Below are 10202 nucleotides of genomic sequence, written 5' to 3'. Positions count from 1 at the left end.
TATTAGAATGATTAGAATTTGTGGCCCTAAAATACTTTCTCATCGACTTATAGGGCAGTGCTGAGAATTACTTACATATGTGGATGTGAAATATTGATATATTGGGTGGTGATGAAAATTACTTGAATATATGGACGTTTCGACATAGGGTCTACTAGTCACTCAAAGTCAGTTCTTCTTTCATCCTTTTGACTTGAATTTATCCTGTTCCTTCATGTCCCGTGTTCGGATTGCAAAAGGCGCAGATTTCAATCAATTTTTTCCCCTTTACTCCGTCATCCCCCCCCCCCTCCTTTCGAAATATCCTCCCAATTAGCACTAACTGTGCCGGCGTCTGCCTTGTATCTTTCCTTTTATTTCTTGTGTGACGTATGCTTTTTTATGTCAAAGGCATCTTGTGATTTTTCAGCCTGTCTATCTGTCTGACTCTCTCTCTCTCTCTCTCTCTCTCTCTCTCTCTCTCTCTCTCTCTCTCTCTCTCTCTCTCTCTCTCTCTCTCTCTCTCTCTCTCTCCCTCTCCTTCTCCCTCTTCCTCCCTCTCTCTCTCTCCTCTCTTCTCTCCTCTTTTCTCTCTCTCCTTTCCTCTCCCCTCCTCTCTCCTGTCTCCACTCACCTCCCCTCTCCTCTCTTCTCTCCCTCTCTCTCGCGCTGTCAGGGATTGAGAGGACGTGGGGGAGGACCCTGAACTAAAGGGGTCTGTGTGCGTATGTTTTGAGTGGCGTGGGTGCGTCTCCATTGCGCCACCTTCCCCCGAGGTGGTGGTTCGTGGTCGTTACTCCGTTTTGCCGCTCGCGATGAATGGGGAGGCAGTCAGTCAGGCGGTCGATGGTTCTGAGACCGGTAATTGGTTCAGACTTCGTGGAGAAATGGTGTTTGCATTTGTGTGTTTGTGTGTTTTGTGTGTGTGTCTGTGTGTACTTACATGCACGCACACGCACGCACACGCACGCACTTACACACGCACCCACGCACACACACACACACACACACGCACTCGTACACACACACACACACACACACACACACACACACACACACACACACACACACACACACACACACACACACACACACACACACACACACACACACAATTACCTCAATCCCCATTTACTCCGCTTTACGCAACAGGACCGACTATAATTGGACGCGACACCAAGAGATCGCCAGAGAAGGTGAAAGGAATAAGTGCGGAAAGGAAAGGGGGGAGAGGGGAGGAAGTTGGGAGGAGGAGGAGGAGAAGAAGAAGAAAATGGGGAAGAGGGAGGAAGGGAGGCGGGAGAGGGAGGTGATGGAGAAAAAGGAAAGGAGAGTATTGGGGAGAGAGAGAGAGAGAAGAAGAGAGAGAGAGAGAGAGAGAGAGAGAGAGAGAGAGGGAGAGAGAGAGAGAGAGAGAGAGAGAGAGGAGAAGGGGGGGAGGGTTCTTCTCTTGGCCACGCCCTAGTCTTTGTTAAGTGTTCTGTCTCTCCCTCCCTGGAATACGACTCCGTTCTCGAGGGTCAGTGGTCGTGCCTTTGCCATTGCCGTTTTGTTGTTGTTATTTTGATATTGTTATTAGCATTATTATTATTACTATTATTATTATTTTTATTGTTATTATTATTATTATTGTTATTGTTATTATTATTATTATTATTATTATTATTTTATTATTATTATTATTATTATTATTATCATTATTGTGATTACCATTATAATCATTATTATTGTTATTATTATAAATTGTTTCTTTATAATTTCATTATTAATTACTAATTACTGGAGCATAATTTCTACTCAGGTTTAGTTCCATATGACTACGTTCTCTGTTTCATCTTTTTTATGAATTTCTTGCAAGGCTAGAGAATTGCAGATCACGCGTTGCGCGTTGCAGGCGGCTGCGAATCTGAAAGTAAATTGACACGTGATTTTTTTTTTTTTTTTTTTTTTTGTAACTTGTTCGATACAATTAAGGTCGATTAGGTTGATCACTCACACGCACGCACGCATTTACGTTCCCCCCTACCTACCTTCCCCCACCTACCCCCTCCTCAAGCGACCGTCCTTCTGACTGGTCTCCCCTTCCCCCTCCTCCCCTCCCTCTCCCCTTCCCCTTCCTCCCCTCCCTCTCCCCTTCCCTCCTTTCCCCTCCCCTGCCCCTTCCCTTACCCTTCCTCCCTTCTTTTCTCTTCCCCTTCCCCCTCCCCTTCCCCATCTCTCCTCACCTGCCCCTTCCTTCCTTCCTCTCTTCTCTCCTGTCCCTTCTCCTTTTCCTCTCTTTTCCCCTCCTCCCCATTTCCTCTCCTCTCTATTTCCCCAACCCCTCCCCATCCCTCACACCCCCTCCTCCCCTCGTTGACGTTGGAAATACTGAGGATAATGACCCTCATTAAGCAAATGTAATTATGTATAAAGAAAATCGATGAGGATTTTTTTTTTCTTTAACTGCGTGATGTAATTCTATTTTCTCTTTCTGTTTTCTTTTTCTTTCTTTCGCATATTCTTTTTTTTTCTTTCGCTCATTTTTTTTTCTTTTGTTTATTATTTTTTCTTTCTTTCGTCTATTCTTTCTTTTTCATTCTTTCTTTTTCTTCCTTCCTTCCTTCATTTCTTTCTTTCGCTCATTCTTTTTCTCTCTTCCTTCCTTTCTGTCTTCCTTTCTTTCTTTCATTCTTTCTTTCGTTCAGATGGATGAGTATCTGATGAAGCAATTACGCGCACTAATTAGAGGCTAAAATGAAGGGAGAAAATAGATTATGATATGGTTGTGACTGTGATAATGATGGTGATGATGATGGTGATGATGGTGATTATGGTGATGAGCGAAGTGAGATGAGTGAGATTAATAACGGTAATGAGGATGATGATAGAAATGAGAATTGTTTCCGTCCAAACTGCCCTTCAGTAATCCATCTATCTAACCCCCATCTACCCACTCACTCAACCACTCATCCACCCATCCATTCATTCATTCATCCACCCACCCACCCACCCACCCACCCACCCACCTATGCATCCACCCGCCCATAAACTCACCCACCCACCAGTCCACCCACTCACCCATCCGCCCATATTTCACGCCCGCTCTCATCTCGAAAGCGTCCGGAGCGAAAGTGTGTCGGTCGCGGTCACTTGCGTGCGTGCGTGTGCGTGTGTGCGTGCGTGCGTGCGTGCGGGCTGTCGGTCGGTCGGTCGGCTAACGAAGAGGATTTTTCGGTCGGTTGATTTCGGTTGATTTCTTTTTTCTTCGTTTTTCTTTCTTTTCTTTTTTTTTCATTCCTTTTCTTTCTTTTTAAAATCGTTTCTTCGTTTAATTGTTTCTTCTGTTGTTTGTTTTGATCTTGATTTTATTGTTATTATTATTACAATAATTATTATTTTATCAATATTATTATTATTATTATTATTATTATTATTATTATTATTATTATTATTATTACTATTATTATTATTATTATTACTGTTATTATAGTTGTTGTAATTATTATTGTTTATTTGACTGGGAGAGGAGATTGAGATGAGAGCGCAGAGGAAATGAAAGAAGATAAGAGTAAAGAGAGAGAGAGAGGGAGACGAAGATAATAAGTAAAGGAAAGAAAAAAAAAGTGGAGAAGGAAACAACAAGAGAAATTACAGCAACAATGATACTATTTCACACGTAAACGCAAACCACATTTCCCAAGCCATGAATAAGTAACGAAAATGGCGTCAGTTGCGGCGAGAAGAGCGGGCAAATAGATGGCGTTCGCGTCGACTCAAAAATAGATAAATAAATAAATAAATAGATAAATAAAGAGAAAAAAGTAGAAATGCGTCTGACAAATTAATTTCTTGAACGAAGGCGGGAGCAAGAAATAAATAAAAAAAAGGGGGGGAGAAAAACGAAGAGAGAGAGAGAAAGAGAAAAAATGAAATGCGTGTGACAAATTCATTTCTTGAACGAAGGCGAGAACAAGAAACAAGTAAAAAAGGGGGGAGGGAAGAGGGAGAAAAACAAAGAGAGAGAGAAAAAAAGAAATAAAGGAATGCGTCTCAGAAATTTCATGCTTAATGGCGGCGGCGGGAAATACTTTCACCTTTGACGTCCGGCAATAGATGGCGCTGGCGCCTCAATCTCTATGTAGATTATATACAACGTACGTCACGAAATCGGGCTGTGGGGCGGGGGGGGGGGGGTATCGGATGAACTATTATCTCTCACTTTCAGTTTTTTTTTCTCGGTGTTTCTGTCTGTTTCTGTTACTTTGTCTTTTTGTTTCTGTTTCTCTCTCTCTCTCTCTCTCTCTCTCTCTCTCTCTCTCTCTCTCTCTCTCTCTCTCTCTCTCTCTCTCTCTCTCTCCCTCTCCCTCACCCTCTCCCTCTCCCTCGCCGCATCCTACTCCCTCTCCCTCCATCTCCCTCCCTCTCCCTCTCCCTGCCTCCCCCTCTCCCTCTCCCAACCCAATTTTAGCCCCGCGCCGCCATCAAAAGTTCATGGCTAATTCTCGAACCTCCAAAAGTTATCCAGTTTTTTCTTTCCTCTTCCCCCCCTCCCCCCCTTGCTTTTTTATTCGTTTACTTTTTGTGTGTCTTCCAGTTACCGTTCGAAATGTGTGTTTTCTTTTCTTTTCTTTTTTTCTTAAAGTCTGTGAGATACGGTTTGATATAAAGAAGAATGAGAAAAGAACAGGAGAACGAAATAGAAAAATAAAACGAGAGCGATAAAGAGAGAGATGGAGAGAAAGAGAACTCATAAAACTGGACCAATGATAGATTATCTTTACCCGTTGCTGCCAAGAACCCACCGTTGCAAGCGTCCAGAATGATCAGTTAATGAACCTGTCTGGCAATCTGGTTAACCGGTAACTCGCTGGAGTTTTAATATCAGTCTTCAAGTGCTGTTTAGAATTTCGTCGGCCCTAAGGCAGGTTGGGGTGGGGGAGGAGGGAGGGAGAGGGGGTGGGGGAGGAGGGAGGAGAGGGGGTGGGGGAGGAGGGAGGGAGAGGGGGTGGGGGAGGAGGGAGGGAGAGGGGTGGGGGAGGAGGGAGGGAGAGGGGGTGGGGGAGGAGGGAGGGAGAGGGGCTGGGGGAGGAGGGAGGGAGAGGGGCTGGGGGAGGAGGGAGGGAGAGGGGGTGGGGGAGGAGGGAGGGAGAGGGGGTGGGGGAGGAGGGAGGGAGGGAGGGGTGGGGGAGGAGGGAGGGAGAGGGAGGGGTGGGGGAGGAGGGAGGGAGAGGGGATGGGGGAGGAGGGAGGGAGAGGGGCTGGGGGAGGAGGGAGGGAGAGGGGCTGGGGGAGGAGGGAGGGAGAGGAGGGAGGGAGAGGGGCTGGGGGAGGAGGGAGGGAGAGGGGTTGGGGGAGGAGGGAGGGAGAGGGGCTGGGGGAGGAGGGAGGGAGAGGGGCTGGGGGAGGAGGGAGGGAGAGGGGGTGGGGGAGGAGGGAGGGAGAGGGGCTGGGGGAGGAGGGAGGGAGAGGGGTGGGGGAGGAGGGAGGGAGGGGCAAGGAGGGGGAAAAGAGGGAGGGAAAGAAAGAGAAAAGGAAGGAGAGAGGGGAGTAAGGGAGGGTGAAGGGGGAGAGGGAGAGAAATATAAGGGGGGAGAGGGAGAGGAAAATGAAGAGAAAATGAGATGGAGGGAAAGAGAGAGAGAAGGGGAAGAGTCATCAAATAAATAAAGATATTTATATATTTTTTATTCATTTATTTGGTTGGCGGTATGCCAGTATCGCCCAAACATTATCCGATCAAAAAATTGTACCATATTATCATTAACATTATCGTTATTTCTTACTGATTTTTTTTATTCATAATTTTAACTTCGATTTAGCAGACGCCACTTTAGAAACGTCATTACTTATTGCTATTTAGATAAAACACAATTTCACTTAGTCAATTAAATGACGCTTTGCTTCCATTTTTCCTAATAGTGTTAAAGGAGACTCGAATGCCTTCGAGTGCCATTTACCTCGTTATTCTGTTTTTTAATTAAAATTAATTGTTAATTCTGTTGTTTAATAAAGTTATAATGTTAATTATGTTATAATGTTATAATGTTAATGTGGTGTGTTAAATAACTTTATATATTGAATTTAAACGGTATTTTTTGGATATTTGAAAATTAACTGACATTAACGGATTTTTTTCCCTTCTGTTTTTTTGCAGGTATGATGCGGTGGTTTATGGTGATGGTGATGGTGGTCGGCTTCGGCGCCTACAGTGCTGATGGTGAAGCAGGTAGGTTTGCAGAGTGAAGGTGAGGAAGCATGTGATGAGCGAGTGGGATTAGGATGGCGAGAGTGAGGAAGTTGCGATAGTGAATGTGATTATACAGGGTAATGAAAGTGGGGAAGATTGTGATGGCGAATATGTGTGATTAGGATGGTGAAAGTGAGATTGTGATGGTGAGTATAATTCATCAGGATAGTGAAGGTGAGAAACACTGTGATGCTGAGTATGAATGAATCAGCACAGTGAAAATGAGAAAAAAAATTGTAGTTAGGATGAGTGAAAGTGAGTCTTTGATTGAGGATTTCGAGCGATCATAAAACTGAAAGTGAAAAAGAGACTGAAATTGACCGTGAGAAAGATGTGATCGATTATGGTGACAAAATTGGCCCGCGATCATGAAAACGAAGGAGAAAGTCGCGATGGTGCAAGCGATAGTGAAAATGAAAGTGAATGAAGGAGACGCCAGAATTAACACTGATGAAACGAAATGAACGACTCGACGAAATTGATTGGCGAGAGAAATGATTAAACAATACGAAAGTAATTAACGATTTCGAACGATATAATTACGTTTATTTGGTCTAGCGTTCGAGAACATTCGAACTTCATTTCAGATAATTGAGTGACGCCTTTTTTTCTCTGTCTCTCGCGTATAAGGTTTTATTATTTTTTTCTAGTAATTGTGAAGAACTTTCTATCGGCGACTGTTCTTACTTTCTAATCTTTTGCGTATTGGCAACTCCGGGAGCGTATTTGTAGTGTAACATGTTATATGTATATATATATATATATATATATATATATAATATATATATATATATATATATATATATATATATATGTATGTATATATGTATATACATATATATAATATATATATATATATATATATATATATATATATATATATATATATATATATATATATATATATAATGTATACCTGTGTGTGTGTGTGTGTGTGTGTGCGTGTGTGTACATATATATATATATATATATATATATATATATTTATATTTATATTTATATTTATATGACTGTCTTTATTTATATTTATAAATTGCGTTTCGTGCGAGTCAATTCCCAAACGCCACAAAACTCTGCGGCGAGAATACCCTGCTTTCGGATACTTACCTAAGCAGCGTTGAAATCACCGTATTTTTCGCCCTGTCCTTTCATCACCATAGTACCTCCCGCACTGACCTTAAACACATACAAACTTATACCATAACCCATTCGTAAACTCACGCACTTCACGCACTCAAATACATACTCAAACCGTTTTGGAGAGTTGTATAAAGAGCTCTTTTGTAATGAGCCATGACAAAGTATCAGGTAGTTCACACTTATCTTGTTTCTTAAGCTAACTCATCCCAAGATAAGAAAGCGCTTTTAAGGGACTCTGGTAGGGCAGTAGTAATATTTTCTTTTGAGTATGCAAGACGCGTGGTTAATGAAAGGATGAATGCTAATGAAGGGGCAGTGCAGCATATCTTCATTTCACTGTTACGGCATAGTTGATTGTTGTTGTTTGATGTAGAAAGGGAAGAGGGGAAAGGAAAAGGAGATGGAGAAGAAGGAAGAGGGAGAGGGGCAGGGTGGAGGAGAAGGAAGATGAAAGGGAGAGGGAGGAGGGCGGAGGAAGACACAGACAGACAGACAGGCATAAACAGAGACAGAGAAGAGACGCAAGAAAGAGACAGAGACCACAGGAGACAACCACATAAGCAGTAATTAAAGCCCTCTCCTCTCCTCTCGCATTCCCCATTCCCTTCCTTTCGATGCAATTGCGAAAGAGACGAGGCATGAAAAGAATTAATTTGTTCTGCTCCATATAACCTGTTCGCTACTTCTTCCATTGTTTCTCAACGAGTGAAATAATTAAGGAAAAAAGAGGGAAAAGGCACTAAACAAAAGAGAATAGGAATTGCGACACTTTGCAGTTGAGTTGTTGCATGCATGTTGATTACATTTCTACCCATTTATTGATTTATATTGCCTTTGTTGCAAGAGAGGCGAAATGGGTATTTATCTCGTTCTTGAGAATATTAGACACGTAATAGAATGGAGATACGATAAGTACTTTGCAGCAGTTCACTTCCTCGCCGTCCGTATGTGCAATTCGGTTTCACCAAGCAAATTTGATATATCCTTATAAGCTCTTGCGATGACTTGATAAAACAGTGCCAGGTGTCTGTTCCGTTATAATTACATGACACGTTTCTCTCTCATTTTTTCCAGTAATATTTATTATACGTGAAGCACTTGTTGGTATGACTAATTTCCTGCCATGTTTTTTTTTTACCCTTTTTTAGTGGGGCGGAGAGGGGAGAGTGACCCGTTATAAAATGTTTTTTGTTTTTGTTTTTGTTTTCAAGGTTGGAGGTATCTTAATGTCAGTGTTTTGTTTGTTGACGTGAGAGTGTGATGGCATTTTCCTTTTTTTTTAAATTTCTCGTCTTTTTATTTATCTTTTATTTAATCTCTTGAGTTTTGTTTAGTTTTTGTTTTGTTTTATTACCCAAGCGTTTTATCCAATCGTGTTTTATTTTAAGGGTGTGAGAAGTAGATTTCTAAATAGGTATTATGTAAAGTGTATTCCGTATAAGTATAATATAAGTGTATTCCATATAAGTGTATTCCTTATGTGTTCCCTATAACTTCCTTATAAGTTATTCGTTTTAAGTGTATTCCTATAACCTCCTTATAAGTGTTTTGTAAGTGCATTCCTTATAAATGTATTCCTTATAAGGGAGCGCGCATACACCGTTGCATACTTGAGCTTATGTCTTGCCCAAAGTTACCTTGCAAGCCCCATGCTCCAGTAGGCAAGTGGAACATGCAATTTGCAAAGAGATCTTTTAGTAAATAGTCATGCTAACTTGTTATAACCTTGGATTGCGAGTGTGTTGTATTATATATATATATATATATATATATATATATATATATATATATATATAATATATAATATATTTGATATAATATATATATATATATATATATATAATATATATATAAATATTAATATATATATATATATATATATATATATATTAATGTTATATATATATATAGATTATATATATATATAATATATATATATATATATATATATATATATATATATATATATAAGTGGTGCTGTAAGTGATACTGTATTTAGTGTAAAAGAGAGAGTGCCTAAAGAGAGAGAGAGAGAGAGAGAGAGAGAGAGAGAGAGAGAGAGAGAGAGAGAGAGAGAGAGAGAGAGAGAGAGAGAGAGAGAGAGAGTATGAAGTTGGATAGGACATACATTAAACTCCTAAAAACGTAATTGGTCTTACCTTCAAAAAAAGGATGGGGGGAGGGGTATTTTCCAGATTCTTTGATTGGCATGCGAAAAAAAGTTAACGAGAGACAAGTGTTCTCAACGTGCGGACAGCTGTTACCAGGCCGTGTGGCAACGCCGTGGACACGCCCTTTGACCTTCTCTGACCTATCCAAAGTGGAGTGTGAACCCACGGCCTCTTGATATTAGCTGACCAGGACCTGGCTGGCCTCCTTTACAAGACCACAATTCCGCTTTGATTGTGATCTGGCGGGAAAAAGGGAGAGTGGTTGATGAGTATATATACTTTTTTGCTTTTTAATATCTGCGTGATAATGGCATCGATTCGCCAAGTTCCGCGTTCGTGCAGATTTTCTTTTTTTTTTTCTTTTCCTTTAACGTGGGTGAAGGTCTTCCTCAGCTCGGCGATCGTGGGTATTATTTAATGCAAGACCATATGGCCTTTCTTCCCTGGCAGGTGAGCACGCCGTGGGTGTTGGCTAAGACCTGCACTTACTTTCCCGCTTGTGTAACGAGAGCAGATCAGTTTTACTCATTTTGCTCGAAACCAGAACTGCTATTCTGGTTCCGCTGACTTGGGCGGATCGTAATTTTTAGTCGTACATGTCCAAAATCCTTCGCTAATATTATCTGTACTTGAGGAACCGCTCTGTCGGAGAACCGTAAGAGGGAGGGAGAGAAGAAGAGAGG

At 41.5% G+C, this 10202-nt stretch overlaps 1 protein-coding gene across 1 annotated transcript in view; it reads left to right on the top strand.

Moving 5' to 3' along the window:
* Nucleotides 1-794: 794 nt before the first annotated feature.
* LOC119597550 (mucin-5AC-like) overlaps nucleotides 795-10202 on the top strand; it is a 24699-nt gene continuing 15291 nt past the window's right edge. Inside the window, exons 1-3 of the mRNA XM_037947126.1 lie at nucleotides 795-840; nucleotides 1132-1188; nucleotides 6116-6187. Of these exons, the coding sequence (XP_037803054.1) occupies nucleotides 795-840; nucleotides 1132-1188; nucleotides 6116-6187 (175 nt within the window). The remainder of the gene's footprint in view (nucleotides 841-1131; nucleotides 1189-6115; nucleotides 6188-10202) is intronic.

This window comes from Penaeus monodon, chromosome 39, assembly GCF_015228065.2.
Source record: "Penaeus monodon isolate SGIC_2016 chromosome 39, NSTDA_Pmon_1, whole genome shotgun sequence".
NCBI classification, from domain to species: domain Eukaryota; kingdom Metazoa; phylum Arthropoda; class Malacostraca; order Decapoda; family Penaeidae; genus Penaeus; species Penaeus monodon.
Note: the sequence above shows the minus strand (reverse complement) of the source record. Positions and strands in the feature narration are given on the sequence as shown.